The sequence below is a fragment of the Mytilus trossulus genome, chromosome 4 (assembly GCF_036588685.1).
Source record: "Mytilus trossulus isolate FHL-02 chromosome 4, PNRI_Mtr1.1.1.hap1, whole genome shotgun sequence".
NCBI classification, from domain to species: Eukaryota; Metazoa; Mollusca; class Bivalvia; order Mytilida; family Mytilidae; genus Mytilus; species Mytilus trossulus.
The window spans coordinates 80,252,961-80,271,814 of NC_086376.1; the positions used below are offsets into that span (position 1 = coordinate 80,252,961).

At 31.1% G+C, this 18,854-nt stretch overlaps 1 protein-coding gene across 2 annotated transcripts; it reads left to right on the forward strand.

Moving 5' to 3' along the window:
* The first annotated feature begins 736 nt into the window (after window positions 1-736).
* On the forward strand, window positions 737-18,591 carry LOC134716086 (transcription elongation regulator 1-like). Of its 2 annotated transcripts, none has more exons than XM_063578836.1 (21): window positions 737-987; window positions 2,053-2,368; window positions 2,558-2,719; window positions 3,278-3,443; window positions 4,160-4,204; window positions 4,737-4,855; window positions 5,406-5,535; window positions 5,832-5,968; window positions 6,674-6,771; window positions 7,081-7,217; window positions 7,514-7,565; window positions 8,007-8,172; window positions 8,460-8,668; window positions 9,086-9,236; window positions 14,204-14,371; window positions 14,820-15,020; window positions 15,504-15,683; window positions 15,982-16,071; window positions 16,895-16,995; window positions 17,668-17,728; window positions 18,179-18,591. In XM_063578836.1, the coding sequence occupies exons 1-21, from the start codon at window positions 854-856 to the stop codon at window positions 18,314-18,316; spliced, it is 2,961 nt and encodes a 986-aa protein (XP_063434906.1). In that variant the 5' UTR covers window positions 737-853; the 3' UTR covers window positions 18,317-18,591. The 2 variants fall into 2 exon arrangements, with proteins under 2 accessions (XP_063434906.1, XP_063434907.1); XM_063578837.1 differs by having other exon boundaries at window positions 4,163-4,204.
* The last annotated feature ends 263 nt before the right edge of the window (window positions 18,592-18,854 follow it).

Below are 18,854 nucleotides of genomic sequence, written 5' to 3' on the forward strand. Positions count from 1 at the left end.
TTTTGGTTGGGCTTTTTTCGCGGGAAAATCGAGAAAGAGGTAAGGAGCATGTCATTTTTAAATTCCTAAAAATACGATTTGCTTGACCTATATTGGCTGCCACAAGATTGATGACGCTGAATGGAATGTACACAAAGCAATGGAGGCCGGAAATGGGATTTTGTGAAGTTCTAGAATGTTTTTAAATATTCGGAAGTTAGGATTGAAACGGGCATTAGAAAATTGGCATTTTTGGCAATAATTGAGAACAACAATGAAAACTTACCTTTATAAATGTTTTTTTATTCAAAAGTGCAGAAAAAACGTATTTTGCACTGTTTTTCTACGCCAGAAGTACCGTAGTGACATCAATGCGGAGTTTCCCCGTGTGTTAAGTTCAAACACAAATACCTAACGAACTGACAAGATGAACGATCTTAGACTACGGTAGGATACGTTATGTTGATTTTTTGATTTTGTTATTTTTGTTTTTTTGTTGTTGCTAAATTAGTGTAAATTATAAATGTTATAGTCGACGCCCGGCGAATAAATACTACTGGTGAATGTGAAGACGGTCACAGTCGACTTGACCGTAGATCTATGAGTTGGTCAGAGATGTTTCAAAATCGTTACAATATTAATATTTTATATTTAAAGCCGAAGAAAAGGTATCCTAATATGACTTTATTCGAATACTGTGACCAAAGCCGAGGTATTTAATATTGGTGTTTTAATGTGCAGTGTTTGGCCGAAACGGCTTTAATTGCCGGACGGCGACGTAGGATGAAACAAGTTTAGCCTATGTTAGTCTACCAAGTCTGGTACCTCCAGGAAAATCGGGAACCAGTTAGCCTACAAAACGCGACCAGACAAGATGGGCGACGATGAACAAAATGAACATGATCATCATGACCATGGGCCTAGAGACAATGGGGATCGTGATTTCAGATCTCACAGAAATCAATACAATGGCCCTCCACGTGGTAGAGGATATATGAGAGGCCCAAGGTACCAAAACTAAAGCATGAAAGCTATGTTCTGTATTGTCGGCCATCTTTGTTGCTAAAAAGTAAAAATTGATCCAGTAGCCGGCGTATGGATAATTTTAATAGCCAAAATATTGTCTGTTCCGTAGGCGACTAGATTATCATTAAGTCGAATATGAACTTTTGAAATTTTATGCTTGCATCCATGTTGCTAAAAATGGAGATGGCAAATTATAAAAAAAAAATCCCCAAAAATGACTTGGACCCCTCCCCCTTTTCTTAAATTTACTCCATTTATTTATTTTCCCAAAAAATAATTAACTTCCATGTACAACTGTCACTGTTAGCCGAAAATTGCAAAATTTTGTAAAAAAATCATTTTTTTCCCTGTTTTTTTGCTATGACGACAAACTAGTCCTAATAATTATGAATTTTGGCAAAGCTATTTTTTTCTTTCCGAGATGCCTTCCTACGACGTCTCAACGCTGAAGCCATTTTTCATGTCTGGAGTTTGAGAGCAAATTTTGGGGGGAACTTTTCAACTTTGACACCAAATTTTGACATGAAATTTTATTGCTGGTTAGAAATTTGTACATAGTTACAAAGTCCTAGCTTTTTATGCTTATTGATGTAAAACATTTCCATAAATATCCAAAAGAAATGCTAAGATAAGATACGATTCCTTTAGAGATGGGCAAATATTTATTTGGGTCCATTAGAGTAAAGATTTAGAAATAAACTTACTCTAAATAGTTCTGATGTTTAGTTTCCCTCGAGGTTCTCATTAAGATGTGTACATGTATACTTGTCCAGGACTTTTACAAATCCGGCTGAATGTGTCATTTTTGAAACTTGTCAGTGGGATATATCCCAAGAGTCCGTAACACATTGTTTTACAAAAAATATTTCATGATTGTCACCATTGTAGTGACAGGAAACTAAAGTGGAATTTGATGTTGAAAATCTATGTAATGCCTAGATCAATATTTTTGTTGACTGATATGAGAACTTTTTTTTTAATGACGTCCTTATTCATAAAATATGATTATTCTGATCAAAGTAATTTAAAAAAATGAATGTCTTTCAGAGGACCACCACCATTTAGAGGTCCCCCAGGACCAGGAGGTCCTCCAAGAGGATACAGAGGGCCACCACCACCTGGCATGAGAGGCCCACCCCCACCTGGAATGAGAGGTCCCCCACCACCTGGAATGAGGGGTCCACCCCCACCAGGAATGCGAGGTCCACCTCCATTTGGAAGACCTCCATTTGATCCAAATTATGGACCACCTCATCCTGGAGGGCCTGGTGGACCACCACCTCAGAATTATCAGGGTATGCCTCCTCCTCCAGGAATGCCACCACCTCCAGGGATGCCACCACCACCTGGTATGCAAGGAATGGTAAGTTTTTTTCAAAAAGTTCTGTGGATAAACTTAAATTTTGGCTGGACTATAACAAAATCGTTTAAAACTCAAGTTAAAAGAAATTATGAAATTAAAAATCAAGAATAATGAATATGATGAAAAAAATTGCTAAATTCTGTGAAACCTTAAAAAATATTTGACAAACATTTTTTTTAATTCTATTAGCGACCACCTATGATGCCTCCTCCTGGGATGCCACCAGGCATGCCTCCACCAAATTTTGCCATGCCACCACCAGGTTATAGTATCCCTCCTCCAGGACAGATGCAACCCAATATGGATGGAAATCAAGAACTATGGGTGGAAACTAAGACAGCTGAAGGAAAGGTAACTATGTCTTATAAAATTTATATCATAGTTTAATATCAGAGTATTTTGCTGGTTGAAGAAACTACATGTGAAGCTGATTGTAATTTTTATCAACAAATATAGAAAAGTGCCACACACTCCTGTAGTAGCTGTCCTTTGATCTGGATGATAGCCAAAGTTTTTCATTTTTTAAGATCCTTCATTGAATGTAAAGATCACGGAAAACAGAAATAATTAATCTTTGATGTACATGTATGTTTCATTTAGGTACCAGGTGCCACATTCATTTGGAATTGTTGTCTCATGTTCATTTAATTCCTATTTGACCTGGTCTTGTTGTAGCATGCTCGATTAAGTGAAAGGTCATTGCCTCAATCTGAATTTTGGTGACCTTCACTTAAAAACTAGTATTTGCTTCTTTTCCAAGAATGTACAGTATTAAGAAGTAAGAATGTGTCCTATTATCTATATATATGCATGCCAGATTGGCCTCTGTACAATTTTTCCCCAAATTTATTAAAAAAAACAAACATAAAAAAACAATTTATTTACCTGCATGTTTTGTTTGAATTTAAGGCCTATTACTACAATGCAAAGACGAGGGAAGCTGCTTGGTCTAGACCAGAAAATGTTAAAATCATAACTCAATCAGAAGTGGAACAGATGGCTGCCCAGCAACAAACTACACCCAATCCAGTTCAAACTGGTCCTACTACAGCAGCACAGAATGCAGTAGCTCAAGGTAGGTAATTGGAAATAGGGATTAAATACAGCACAAACTGGTATAACTTGAGAAGGTTAAAATGATACAATTATTACAGGTTAAACTATTGGCTCTAGACACACTTAATATAACAGAGACTTGTCCAGCTACAGCAGTTTAAAATGCAATCAGCTACAGCAGTTTAAAATGCAATAGCTTAGGGTATGTTGCAGATAAGAAAAAAAAAAGATTTGGTTCATGATTCCAGCTCATTCAGAACCACTTATACTAATTCAAAATTTTGTAAATCAGGGCAGATGTAAGACAAGCCAGATGTTCATGAAGCTGAAGGTAAATTATGCATCAACCCCAGAACATATTTTATATTCCCTTCTTACTGAAAAGGTTTGATATTATCAAATGCCTTCTTAGCACAATTGTACAATGCAACCTTGAACAATATTGTTGGACAACTTTATATCCTTGACTGAATGTGCATTATGGGGTTTTCGAGGGAATGGAGGGGTAATATATGTTACAATGTTGCTGCTATATTGTCCTGTATTCCACATTAAATTTTATTAATATAAATATATCAGGAATAGGGTGTATGAATGAATTTAAGAAAAAAAATCAGTCACACACAAAAAATAATAAAAAAAGTTAATCAAAATAGTAATGGAAACTTGTAATGCTATCTCAATTAGAATTTTTATTTTTTTTATTTTTCTAAAATTTTGTAATTCTTCTTTCAGCAGCTGCAGCACAGCCACAAGTCACACCAGATCCAACGCTGACAGGTATGTTATTATGTTTTGTTAGATAAAAGATATTTTTCTTTCATAGACACATTTTTTAGCAACAGAAAATAAATGTTATTTTGTTAATGATTTGTGTTTTTCATTTGATATATGTATTTTTTAAGAAAAAAGAAATATAGCTTTATCATGTTAAACAGACTGCCGACCCTTTCATTCAGTAACTGTATGAAATATTGTCCAAAGAAGTTTCATATAGAGGAAGCATTAATATGTTCTGCTTTTAAGATATCTCTACGCAGTTTATCCAGATAAAAAAAGAAATATTCATGAAATATTTGTAAATTCTATAAACTGAAGCAATGTAAATTTAAGATCATTAATTATAGTATTTAAAAGTTGTTGTTTTTTTTGTTGTCAAAATAATATTTTTGGTTCCTTTAAACATGTATATATTACCAACTACTACATTTCATTCAGAGTTTATTTGTGTGTTAAAAAAGTGATCATAGGTAGCATGCAATGGATCAGATTTGGAAGAAAATATAATTACTTTGATTATCTTTTATTTAAGGTATGGCAATGCCACAAGTAGCAGCAGCCATTCCAGCAGCTGTCTTGCCTAATGCCACTCAGATGGGTGGACAATCTCCCACTGATGCCACATCATTACAGAAACCTTCTACGGTTCAGGTATTGAACTTGTCTGTCAATTTTAAGACATCATTTTGACATAAGAACATGTATTTAAGTCACATGTTATGAAAATATTGATTAAAATTCAGAGTTAGTTGGCATTTAAGCCTTAACCTATGATAGCAACAGTAAAAATATTCAAGGTATTTATTTGTATGGTATTTGATGTAAGGAATAATTCACTCAAAAAATAGATTTAAAAGAACATAATAATTTAGCAATGTCATAGTTCATTTGTACTAACTATTTGGAAGCTATTTTCGATTATACCAAAGGGGTGTTCCAACAAAAATTCAGTATAGTATGAATGAGTCGTTCTAAAGCACCTAAATTATATCACCTAATGGGTAGAGGCTTGAAATGTGTTTGGACAGTTAATACTCATATTTCCTCCAAAGTATTATAGACATGAGAAAAGGGGCCCTTCTTGATACCCTTTTTTTTTAAATAAGAAATTTTTTAAGAATAAAAAAGTTGTACACAGATATTTTTCATGTTTATAGCATTATTTTGACTTGGTGACTTATCTTGGAGTTTATAATTTCAGCTTCCTCCAAAGCCAGCAGAAGTAGTAGAATGGTCTGAACATAAAAATGCTGAAGGCAGATCATACTTTTACAACTCACGGACAATGGAATCAACTTGGGACAAACCTCAAACTCTTGTTGACTGGGAAGGTTAGCATATAGAAATAAGATTTAAAAGATGTTTTATTGAAATGATTATGCTTCAATTGTTAGACATTTTAGATAAAAAAATGAGTTTGAATAAGAGCAAATATACTTGTTCAAAAATGCTTTTGAATAACTATGTGTCAAAAAGTAGTTTTATCTCTGAATTAGAAATGTTTGCAAACAATATTGTTACTGCTTTCAAAATAACTATTTAGAATGCTAAGCTTGCTGTCAGATTGTCAAATCACACAATTGAGTTTATTGGGAAAATATCTTTAATGTGAATATTATATTTGTAGCAAAGATAGCACAGATACAAGCTACACAACAACCACCACCAACTCTAGTCCAGCCTGTAAAAGAGGAAAGTCCCACAATGAATGGACATGCAGAAGAAACACCCATGGAGACTAATGAGGAAGAGGTCACAAAAGATGTATGTAGTACAAATTATAGGGCTCCTTTTGTGTACATACAATAAATTAACATAAACTATAAAAATAGAATCAGAGATCAATAAATGTTACCTTTTGCCTCACCTCTTTATAAAAGGATTCAGAATAAAAAGTTATCATTGAAATAAGATCCAATTTAAGTACCTAATGCCATTTTCTTCCACAAGAGTTAATAGGTCCTGGTCACGGCACCAATATATTGAGGGCAATTCACTTTGTAATACTTGTGGAAGAAAATCACGTCTTTCTAGTTGAGATGCTCTACGATCGTAAGATAAACAGATATGTAACAATAACGTTACGTTACATTAACAATAGTGTGCAGGAAAGTACGGGAAACAATCACATAACATTCTAAAGTCTCTTGGCCTATATTTACGACAGTACCAAAGTTTTTTTGAAAGCTTCATTGAAATCAAAACACTTGTTCACAAGAAGATATGTAAACAAAGTGCCAACAGACTAATAAATAGCTGAACATTTGAGCATAAGTACCTTCAAGTGTGTCTTGTATTTAGAAAACTCATGAGGACTTAGAATACAATGCTACCCAACTGGTGATCACAAATTTATTTAATATTCACATTCTGAACAATGATTTGGAACTGAATGACAGTTTCCTAAATAAAGTAACAAAATATTGAAGATTAAGTATTTTATCTTATTGCTGGTTTTCAATTTTACAGGAGGGGGGAGAGGACAAATCCAAAGAGAAATCAGAAGAAGAAAAAGCAGCAGAGAAAGCCAGACCAGTTTCAAGTACACCTGTACCTGGGACACCTTGGTAAAATTATTTTCTTTCAAAATTACTGCCCTGAAAATTCTGAAAAAATTGCTTTGAAAATTACATGTAAATTAAATCAACTTTTCCTTGATCTTGACTAAATAATGATGATGATTGATTATTGTTTTCTTATCATTTAGTGGCAAATAAATTATTATAGATATTCTGGTTAATTGATTACAAGAAATAGAAATTGGTTGGTCAAGCAAGAATTTGATAAACCTTACTGTAAGAGCTGTAATGTTATGGTCTTGAGGGAATTGTAACCCATGGAATGCACATATAAATTGTTTTTTATTTTTATTATAGGTGTGTGGTTTGGACTGGTGATACCAGAGTATTTTTCTACAATCCAAGCTCTCGTACATCCCTTTGGGAAAGACCTGAAGATTTGGCAGGAAGAGCTGATGTCGACAAGATGGTTCAAAGTCAACCAGATGGAAAGAGTAAGTACATATTTTAAATATCTTTTTTATTTTTTATGAACTAGTCCTATTGTAAAGTTTTGATGATGATAGAAAACTGGTTAATGAATGAGTTATTTTGGTTTTAAGAATTCCTAATTTCTTTCTTTATTTTCTTATTTTAAATTAAGTTAGAATAGAATGAAGTACCTATAGCTACATTTTGTATTTGCCCATACCCAGAAAATCGAGAATGATAATATCTACATAATAAGTAATCTCATTTAAGTATAATTTTTTTTCCTTGATATTTTTGTTACTAAGCTGTTTTATTTCAGATGCTGTTGAGAAGAAAGAAGAGGATGATGAACCACAGACAAAGAAACAGAAGTAAACTTAAAATTACAATGTCTCATATTGTGCATGTCACGTTAACTCTTAAAGACCACTGAAGTAAAAAAAATTACAATCTCAATCACAATGCCAACCTGTTTCTGTATTGTCTTATTTGCCCCCATTAAAAACTGAACACCATGATAAGTTTTGAGTACTGAAAGTATCGCTTATCTGCAGTAAAATGGCAATTTATCAAATTAGGGGTTTTGAGTTTACTACAAAGTATGGTCTGTGTTCACATTTTTACACAATGCAATAAAATTTTGTAAGGGAAGGTACTTTGAAATATAGGAAAACTGTTTATAGGGGCTAGTTTAAATAGAATTTCTCTAACATTTTCTCTGTATATTTTGATATGCCTTCCATAGGTCACAGATGTTTATGTAGCTGCCCTCATTAGATAATAATAACTAATAAACATATATATTATTGTAGATTGGACAAAGATGAAATCAAGAAGGAAGAGGACAATGGACCAAAGACAATCGACGCTGGGAAGGAAGCAGCCATAGAGGCAGAGGTGCAGGCAGCCAGACAGAGGGCTGTTGTACCTCTAGAAATCAGGATGAAACAGTTCAGAGATATGTTATCAGAGAAAGATGTATGTATTTTGATTGATTTTTGTCTGTCTATAAAATGAAAATTGTCATTACTGACATTTATGTTGAATTGAACAAAATTTATATTTAAACATCAGAGGAGTTCAGTTCAGCCAAAAACAGTTCAATACACTAGATATAGTGTAAGTAGATTGTTTTTGTATCAGCCTGCAATAGATTTTTTTCATTTTATTATGCATAAATATTTTCCATAAATTTTACAAGCTATGATGAATATTTGAATAACCAAAATGAAGCAGATAAAAAAAATATTTACATGTTTGTTTAGGTATCTGCATTTTCCACCTGGGAGAAGGAACTTCACAAGATTGTGTTTGATCAGAGGTATTTATTACTGACATCTAAGGAAAGGAAACAGGTATTTGAGCAGTATGTTAAAGAAAGGGCAGAAGAGGAAAGAAGAGAGAAACATCGCAAACTCAGAGAAAAGAAGGACTTTTTCCGCAATTTGCTTGAAGATGCTAAATTGCATGGAAAGTAAGTATTGTTATATTGTTTGCGATGTGCATATAAAAGTTCCAAATTAAAATTTACATGAGAACTGATGTTCACTCATATCAACAATGTGGTATATTTTCCAATTGTTGGTTTTTTAACCTAAAGATGAGGTGGATTCATATGACATTTTTGTATTACCTAAATTTAAAATGCACCATATAATATTAAAGTGTAATAAAAAATTAATAGGAAAATTTCTGTGGGAAATAAGATCAAAGAAGGCCATTTGCAAATTTACACATTAACAACTCCACCAGTCATACAAATAACTCTTTCCACTACACTATTGGGCTGTGAATTTTGATCTCCCTTATTTCAAATTCAACATTAAGGGAAAATTATCCATAAAAAATGGAAAAACCATTTGATAATAGTATCATTTTCTTTTACTATTAGATCATCCTTCAGTGAGTTTGCTGCAAAATATGCTAAAGATGAAAGATTCAAAGGCATTGAAAAGATGAGAGAGCGTGAAGCCCTCTTCAGTGACTTCTGCTCAGATCTAAGGCGCAAAGAAAAGGAGGAAAAATCACTACAAAAAGAAAAGGTAGGTTACAGAAAGAGACGTAAGTTATTGTGTGGTTAATTTTTAGGCCTCAAGTCTCCTTGTAATTGTCTCTGATAAAAGTTTACAAGCTGTGATATAATAAGTGATTGTTAGTCTATTGACATGACAGATTTACGCCAAACTACAGGTAAGGTTTGGTTAACTTCACTTAATTCAATTTTTCTAGTCCAGTTTTCTTGTTTTGATATGATCAATTACATTGAATAGATATGTTGCAGTGAATATTTATAAGATCTGAAAACAGATGTATGTTTACATGTATTTAAAAACTTTGATTTCTATAGTAATTAATTACTGTCTGATATCTTTGAGCAATACTATAATGAAATTATATTAATGAATAAATTTATACAATGAAGGATTGGTATATTTTTAAGAAAAAAATTGTGATTTATATAAGTTGATTTAATTTCGTAAACAATATTCAATTGTTATAAGATTATATTAAGTTTTTCTTGAGACTTGAGGCCTAATATTTGTTGATGTTGAAACCAAGAGACACAAGGTGAAATTATATTTGGTCAATTCAACTGTTCGCTGAAATTTCAGTATCGTAAGTTTTTCATACCTGCAAGTCTTGGGCATTACATGTTCCTGTTTTAAATCATTGTAGCGATATGAAACTACATAACAAAATAATGGGTAAATTCTCTTGTTTTGAATAATTGCTTATATTTTTTTTTAAAGGAAAATTTTCATATTTTGGTACAAGTCAGCATAAATTTTGTTTGTTTTCAGTTACTGATAATTACAGAAATAATATATACTTATGGTATTTTATAGCAAATTCAACCTATTTCCAATCCTTTATGCACAGCTCTTTTGTTTTCTTTCACCAATTTTCTTCTACAAATAAAACTATGTCATCATACAAATTTGGTCAATCATGTCTCTGATACTTTTTGATAGTTGCTCTTTTTATTTTTGAATTAAACAATTCTTTTTTTGTGTAATAAAACATTGCTTTTATGACATTAAGGTTCAGTCACATGATCAAGGAAAATATTTTACTGTTGGGAGCCTGTAAAGCCTAAGACTTTGAGAGAGAGTTACATATCTATAGCTTCATCCAAATTGATATCAAGGATGATTTAATGTAAATAACAATTGATGCTTATACTTGTTGTCTCTTGGATTCCATCATCATTTCATGATTTATGTTACAGGGATTTGCAGAAAAACATGTTTAATACTCAGAGCTTCATAAGATTTTGTGTATAGGCTTGTATGCAAACTTTGGCAAAACCCCAAAATGGATTATCAATGAAATTATTTTTAGTTTTTGATTTAATAAAATTAGTACCCACCAATTTATCAACTTTCTTGCAACACAATCAGAATACCAAAATTAAACAAAATCTGTTATAATTCTTTTAAAATTATTGCTTTGCTTTTTAAAATTGAAAATTATGAAGCCCTGAGTATATTTATCATTGCATGTAAACATGAAAAACATGAAAGCAAACAAAAACAAATTGAAAATGCACAAATGACATGTGAAAAAAATGAAATATATCTTTATTATTGAATTTATGTAACTGTGTAATGGTTGTCAGATTAAGTATGAAATGTGTCTGTTTTGAAGGTCTAAAAAAAAATCATGAAATCAAAATACTTGTAATGTAATGTTTAGAAACATGGAGAGACACATTTCATATGAAACTTATTAAAATGTACTTTTGCTTTCAGGTTAATAAAAGCATTTTATTTCAGCTTTGTCATTGTATTTTACATTTTTAACATGAGATCATAAATTTGTGGTTGCTTTTTTTTTAAGAGCATTCATGCAACCAAGTAATTTTGTGTCTTGGTCAATTTACATAATTGCAATTATAAGAGTTAATAGAGAATCTGATGTGGCCAAGTGATTACAGTTGTAGTAAATAAAGTTTTCACAGAAGTTAGACAAGATCTTTTATTTATCCACTGTTTTAAGTTATACTGTTTTCTGATTTGATAAAGTGCCAAAGCAATAGTTATTAAAGATTATAGATGTTTCAGTTAATAGTTATAATTTAGAGAAATTTGATTTTAAATGTTAATTGTTAAATTAAAGTTTTAATTTGAGAAATTTATTTATAAGAGAATTTGAATTTGAATGAGATAAATTTCAAAATAATATTTTGTTGAATGAGTTAAATTTCAGTATAATATTTTGTGATTTGTCCCTTTAAGCGTCTAGCTTCAGAAACGAGAGCACATGAGGCTGAATGTTAACCAGGAGCCACAGTCTATCATATTAAGGCCAACATGCGGTATTTGTTAACTATAGTTTACTTGCCTGTTTTTTAAATGTGAAATTGGACTTTGAAACCTTTCAACGGACTGCCTCGATCACTGCTGCACTTTGAACAGGCTTAAGAGAGATACAGCAAGATCTGGTCTTCTCTTGGTGAAACAAAGTGCAGCTAGGATTGTTAACTTCTTGACAAAATTTATTGACATCAGAGAGAGACAGTTATTAATGATGGAGGTTATCTTTGAAGCATTTTTTTTTGTTCTTGGGTATAATGACACTCACACTGATAGAAAAAAAAGCATTTTATTCACATGTTTTCAAACTAATCTATCATCCCATAGGCTTCTTTATATGTATTAGTGTGGAAAGATGTGCATAGATTTGGAAGTCATGTATCAATTTGATAGCAGGATAAAAGGACTGCATTTTGTTTTCTTAACTGGTCTGTGTGTCAGTCTGTAGTTTTGTATAAAGTTTTGGTCTTACCTTCTGTAAACTTGGTATGTATGCTCATTATGGTGTGAACTATTCAGATAATTTTCAAAATCATAATTTTAACGTTGGTTTCACAGTTCACAAAACATGGAAATATGGTGGTGTAAACTGGGGGATATATAATTTTGTTCTCAAATACTTATATGTTCATGAGTATGTCATGAATGACAAGATTTCAGAGCATAAAATTATCGCCAGTACTGGTAATTAAATTTACCCATCATTCAAATGTTTTCCTGAAATAATACAAGCCCAAAATATTGATGGCTGTATGAATTCTGGACAGAAGTAATTGATTTGATATTGGTTTATGATTGTGTCTTGAGATTTTTTTGTCACTTGTGTAAAAAGCCTAGTGAAAACACTAAAACAGTTTATGGTAACAGAATTGTAAGACAATATTAATTAATTTTTGATTAAACAGTGAAACTTGCATAAACAGAACACATTAACAAGATAAAAAATATTCTTTTTCAATTTTATATGTTGCCACTCCAATTTGAACAAATTTGATGTTGATTTTTTGTGCAGGTTTTATTGTAACAAGTTGAAGGCAGTCTGTTGTAAGATTTCATTGCAGATGGCTGTTCTTTGATTATGATATGTACTTACTGGGAAAAACTTCCCTATACTTTCACTGAGAATTCCATTCTTTACTGAACTTTGTTTTTGGCATAACTGATGCTAACTAGTAATGAAAAACGTTGATGTGATACATCAGTAGAAGAATTACAATGATGCTATATTTCCTTTTATTTTCAAAAGTAAAGGGAGGTTATGATGCTTTCTTTTGATTGTATAATAGAATTTATTAAATTGATAGTCAGATGACTACATTTTTTTGTTACTTGTTGGAAAATTATGATTTTAAAATGAGGGAAAATAAGTTTGAATTGGGCCTTGGGTATAATGTATGGTAAGGAATCTATACTGTATTAGTGACCTGGTAGAAAAAGTCTTTGATGGGAGAAAACTAAAATCTCTTTCATTTTATTTGTTCTTTGAGAAATTCCAATTGGTCATGTTTTGGTAATGTCAAATAATTCAGATAGTGTGTATTCCTTATTAAAGAGGGTTATTCAGTAATTTTCTACTTTTGTAATTGAGTATAAAAATATCACAAACAAATACATTTAAAAATGGAATTTATGAAGTTCAAAATTTGCTAAGTATGTATCATAAGAAAGAATTGATAAAAAAAACAGGATAAAATTTGGAATGGCAAATATTTTTGTATGATGGAAGAAAGATTGGCTATATTGTATTTTTTTTAATGTTATTTGAATGGATTTTAAGGGAAAAGTTCATTTATTGTATGTATTAGAAATTTTCAACGTAATTGAAGAATGGTTTACAAAGTTAATTTTATTCTTTACATATCATGTATATTCATTATGTAGATGTAAATATGAATTTGCGTGTACAGATTTATAAGAATTAACCTAATTTTCAAATCAGCAACAATGGAAAAACATACAAATTTGTAATTCATTGGATAGTGGTGTACCATTTAAGTGATTTGGTTTGGAAAATAAAATTTCACAGTACCGTAAATGTAAACTGACTTTTCATGTTCTCAGATATAAACCAAAGTGTTGGCAATGGGTCTGTTTTATAAACCATAAGACTTTGTCTGAAGCAGCATGATTTGGTGTAGGAATAGCTTTTACAAGTTAAATGAGTTTAAATTTGAAATGATTTTAAAAACAAAAATAACAAGTTTATTTCTGAGAGCAAGATGATTTAGATAATCTCTATTAGATTGTGGTATCGATCGGTGGAAAAAAGTTACATTTTTTATGTTTGTTTTTCCATTGTTTAGAATAATAAAAAATATAGTCACTTTATTGAATAAAAAAATGAAATCATCTTGTTCATTGAAACTAGATTTTTCATGATACATAAATATAGATATATTTGAATATCAAGTTTAAGAGAATCAATAAATTTTGTTTCTAAGGAAAAATAACATAAGTAATTGTAAGAAAAGTTAAGAATAAATATGTTTTTATTCCAGTATAAATGTTGTATTTGTAATATCTAATAAACTTTTATTTCAGCCAGAGTGTTTTCTATAGAATATATAACATGTATATTATTTACTGTATCAGAATTAGTAAAGATAACAGTTTGCCATTCCATCCTTCAATCTCATATGCTTCAAATTTTATGTCAACTGTTTTTTTCATCTTTGTATTTTCATTTCTTGTAGTTAAAGGCTGATTTTATCGCCTTGTTGAAAGAGACCTCCGGTCTTGATAGGAACTCACGATGGAGTGAGACAAAACGTAAAATAGATTCTGATCCTCGATACAAGGCCGTGGACAGCAGCTCTCGTAGAGAGGATTGGTTCAGAGATTATGTGAGAAAGTTAGAAGAGGTATGTAGTAATTGACATACGTAAAAACTAAATTTTGATTTGCCTTTTTTTTTAAATCCTCGAAAATATGAGTTTGAATGCAATTTATGACATTTAAATTTAAATGACATTAACTGACAAATAATGATGAAACTTAAGTAATGCATGAATTTTCATATCAGTAAAAGTAAATATAGAAGTAAACTGGTCAAACAGGGTTTTAAGTTATCACCTATGGCATTACTTCATTGGTTAATGATATTTGTTACTACTATCCATAATCAATAGGTAGTGTATAAGGATAACACCTGGTAATCAAGAAAACTTTGTTTACACTCAAAAAGAAGTTTCATTGTCAGATATTACTTTCTCTTAATTTTATTCATATCAATATTTAAAGCATAATATATTTGTGAATAAGGCAATACCAAGATCCAATACTAAAACTGTAAACTTTGTCATGTTACAGGTTGAATCAGAGGAAGATGATGATAGAAAAGATGAGAAGAAAGAAAAAGAAAAGCAGGAGAGAATTGAAGCTAGTATACGTAAACGTGAAGAAGAAGTACAAAGATCATTGTCGTCATCACTGAGAGAAAGAGATAAGGAGAGGGAACAACACAAAAAGGATGAAGCTATTCAAGTCTTCAATGCCCTCCTCGTTGATCTGGTAAGGGACGACATCAAAAGATCAATGAAGGATAAAAAACTTAAATCAAAGAGTTTGGGGTTGTGGGGGTTAAAATTGCTGCAAGTTTTGTTTAATTGACATCGACTTTACATGTATCTTTATTAGCCAATCAATTTTTCCCAAATTAAGTTAAGAGAGAGGGGTGGGGGATCAGTGAAAAACTATGTGAATTAAGTTTTTTATCCTACATTGAACTTTTGATGTCCCTAATATCAATTGGGATGTTTATTGAAAGATAAATAAAATTTGTTGATACCCTGTTTGAAGTTAACTGTTTCTTAAAACAAAAATTGTCCTGTTAGTGCAGAATCTTTAAAGTATAAAGTTCCTTCATGATGACGATGTAATTTAAAATGACAACTATATCAAGCCTATCTTACAATTCTTATTTAAAGAGGTAGAAAGTTATGATAGCATTTTATTTAGCTTTGCATTGATAATAAATATACTGTTGAATTTTAGGTCAAAACAGCTGATGCATCTTGGAGAGAAACTCGTAAAATGTTAAGGAAAGATCATCGATGGGACATGGCAGAATTATTAGAGAGAGATGAAAAAGAAAAAATCTTTGAAGAGCACATTGAAAATTTATACAAGAAAAATAAGGAAATGTTCCATAAATTACTTGATGAAACAACGGAGGTATTGATATTCTTAAAAAAAATCTCTTCGAAAGTTGACTTTCAAGTTCAGCGTTTAGTGTCATCATTTGTAAAATTACCAAATGTAAATAAAAAAAACCTGTAAATTATATTCAAGATAAAGCAGGTGTACACCTATATAGTTATTATTTAGTAAACTTTTTGTAAATGAATAAAAGAATGGTTTTAAGACTTGGTAGATTGAAGCAGAGGAGGATAAAAGCACATTGAACTTTCATTTAATTTATAACAAAGAATAAATTTTGGTTGTAATATTGATAATGTTCTAAAAATTTCAGATAAATTTAACAACAAGCTGGAAAGAAGCAAAGAAAATGATCAAAGAGGATCCTAGGTATACCAAGTTCTCAGCAATATGTAGTGACAAGGTAAGTTCTTATTTATGCCCAACTCTGGAGTATTATGTTTGTTGGTCTGTGTGTCCGTCCTTCCATTTGTCTGTGGTCTGCTTCAGGTTTAAGTTTTAGGTAGTATTTAATGAAGTATAAGTCCAATCAGCTTGAAACTTAGTACACATGTTCCCTATGATATGATCTTCCTTATTTTAATGCCAAATTAGAGTTTTTACTGCAATTTCACAGTCCACTGAACCTAAAAATTGATAGTGTGGGTAGGGCATCCATGTACTATGGACACATTCTTGTTTAAATATCAAATATATGTTAAATTGAAGGAATCATCCTCAATCTATACATATAGCTATCATTAATTGAATATTATTTTATTTAATTACCACTTGGGATTACTAATGCAGCCATAATACCTTACTGCTGCCCAATAATGCATAATGGGATTTATTAATATTTAGGGGAAACCGATTTTTTTTGTGGATATAGAATGATGAACGATGGGTTTACACATTCATGAAGTACACATTTCATATAGGCTTGCATAAACGCTTTTACAAATGACAAAATCCTGTATTCACAAAATTACAAACTTTTCCTCAATGGAAATATATGCAGTTATTAAAAAAAATTAAACCATATTAGAGCTTTTGAACATACAAGTACCAAGGTAAGACACTTTAAAAATGCGTAACAACCTTTAATGGCAAATTTAAATTTCACTTTGATTTCACCTTTGCATAATCATAGATGCTGAGATTTTTATATGCCTTCCCTAGCCCTAATTTTTTCATTCTGAAAATTTCTGAACTTTATGTTTTATTGATTTTATTTTGTTATACAGAAACGAGAAAAAGAATTTGATGATTACTTGAGAGAAAAGTATGTTCAGGCTAAAGCAGATTTTAGAGAGTTGCTGAAAGAGACCAAACTGATAACTTACAAGTAAGAAATTGACAGTATATAAATTACTGTGTATATTTATGCCAAGCTGAGCATACAGTTAAACCTATGTGACACTTCTATCAACTATTCTGAAAAGCTTTGGTATTGGAGACATCTTTTTGTCTTACTTAGAGGTATTGGTCTTATTTTTTTGTATGAAGCTGAAACAATCAACTTTCACACCAATTTATTTTGGTTTTTGGGTGACCTACTTCCAAAATTTTATGAAAACTATCTGTCTTGATATAAACTTGTTTTCTTACATCTCTATATATGCATATGATAGAAGTTTGCATTTTTGTTTTCCTTTCTGTGCAATATTCTTTTAGTGTGAGTCTCACTTCAGGTTTTGATGAGGGTCACATGAACTTGAAATTTATTACACATGTTCATTATGATTTAAAATATGTAAAATTAATTCCTAATTAGGATTTTCTATTGGATATTGTCGATCACTGAACATGGATTATATGATAGGGCATGGTGTCCAATTTTCTGTTTTGTTTACTTCTTTCAAGTAACTTGGAAATAAAATATAGGCTCAAGTAAAATAACAAAAATACTGAACTCCAATAAATAAAAAAAAATTTGTAATTGTATATAAAAGTTGTAAAAGAATATGATTTAGGGCAAAATAAACTATATAGCATTTTCTCCTCTTCTTTTTTTTAGATCAAAGATACTTATAGAGGAATCCGACTCGCATCTCAAAGATATAGAGAGTATATTACAGGTAATTTGTGCTGATTCAAACTTAATAAGACATAAGATGTGGTTTGAGTGCCAATGAGACAACTCCCTCCAAGTCACAATTTGTAAAAAAAAACTATTAATGGTCAAAATATGGCCTTCAACATGGCGACTAGGCTCACAAAGAAACAGCAACTGCACATAAGGTAGGGTATGGATACAGGTACTGCCATGCTGCATATAGAGGAATATTTCATAATTTTTTTATAATGATTTATATTTGATTCTCTTTCTGTAAGAGCAAACTTAGAAAATAAAAACTTCACAAAAAGTTTAGAACTGCATTGTCAATTAAATTGAAATATATGCTTAAATATGTGACTACTGGAAAAAACATTGTTAATACTGTAATAATATAACCTCCAAATAAATATTTATCAGAAAAAAAACCTTAGTTAATTACATTGTTAATATTATTGATTTGCCATTTCAGAATGATAAAAGATACCTAGTGTTAGACTGTGTTGCTGAAGAAAGAGCCAAAATATTGGTTCAGTACATGGACGATCTGGCCAAGAAAGGTGCTCCACCTCCCCCTACTGCTTCAGAGCCCTCTAGGAGATCAAAATAATCACTGAGATACATTAAAAGACAATTCACCCTAGCCAGTGCAGTTAATATTATTTTATATTAAAAGGAGGAAATACTCTTTATCATGAAAATTAACTGTTTTTATAAAGTCCTGAAGAAGATCATTGAATTGATTATTTATTTCTACATTGTGGTCCAATCATTTAATCATTTTAGCAATTCATTGATATTTCATGTTTTATAAAGATGTTGTTTTATCTCACATTTTATCATGTATGACAGTCATTTGTCAGTGGAAATAAAATTGTTATTGTATGTGTTATCATTTTGATTTAAAGATCTTTTTATAATTTGTTCATTTCCCTCTGTTGCGTCCATTCCTTATCAGGCTGAAGTCTTTAGTTGAGATTTCTACTTTGAATTCATCAAATTAAAACTAAGAACACTTGTTCATTACGTTATATTTAGAGCACATGCCAAATAAGTGGAATAACTCCTGATTTTGCAGGTCACTGAACATGGAAAATGGGAAAGTGCATACACGGTTAAAAGTTTAGTTGCAGTATGATTGAAATAGC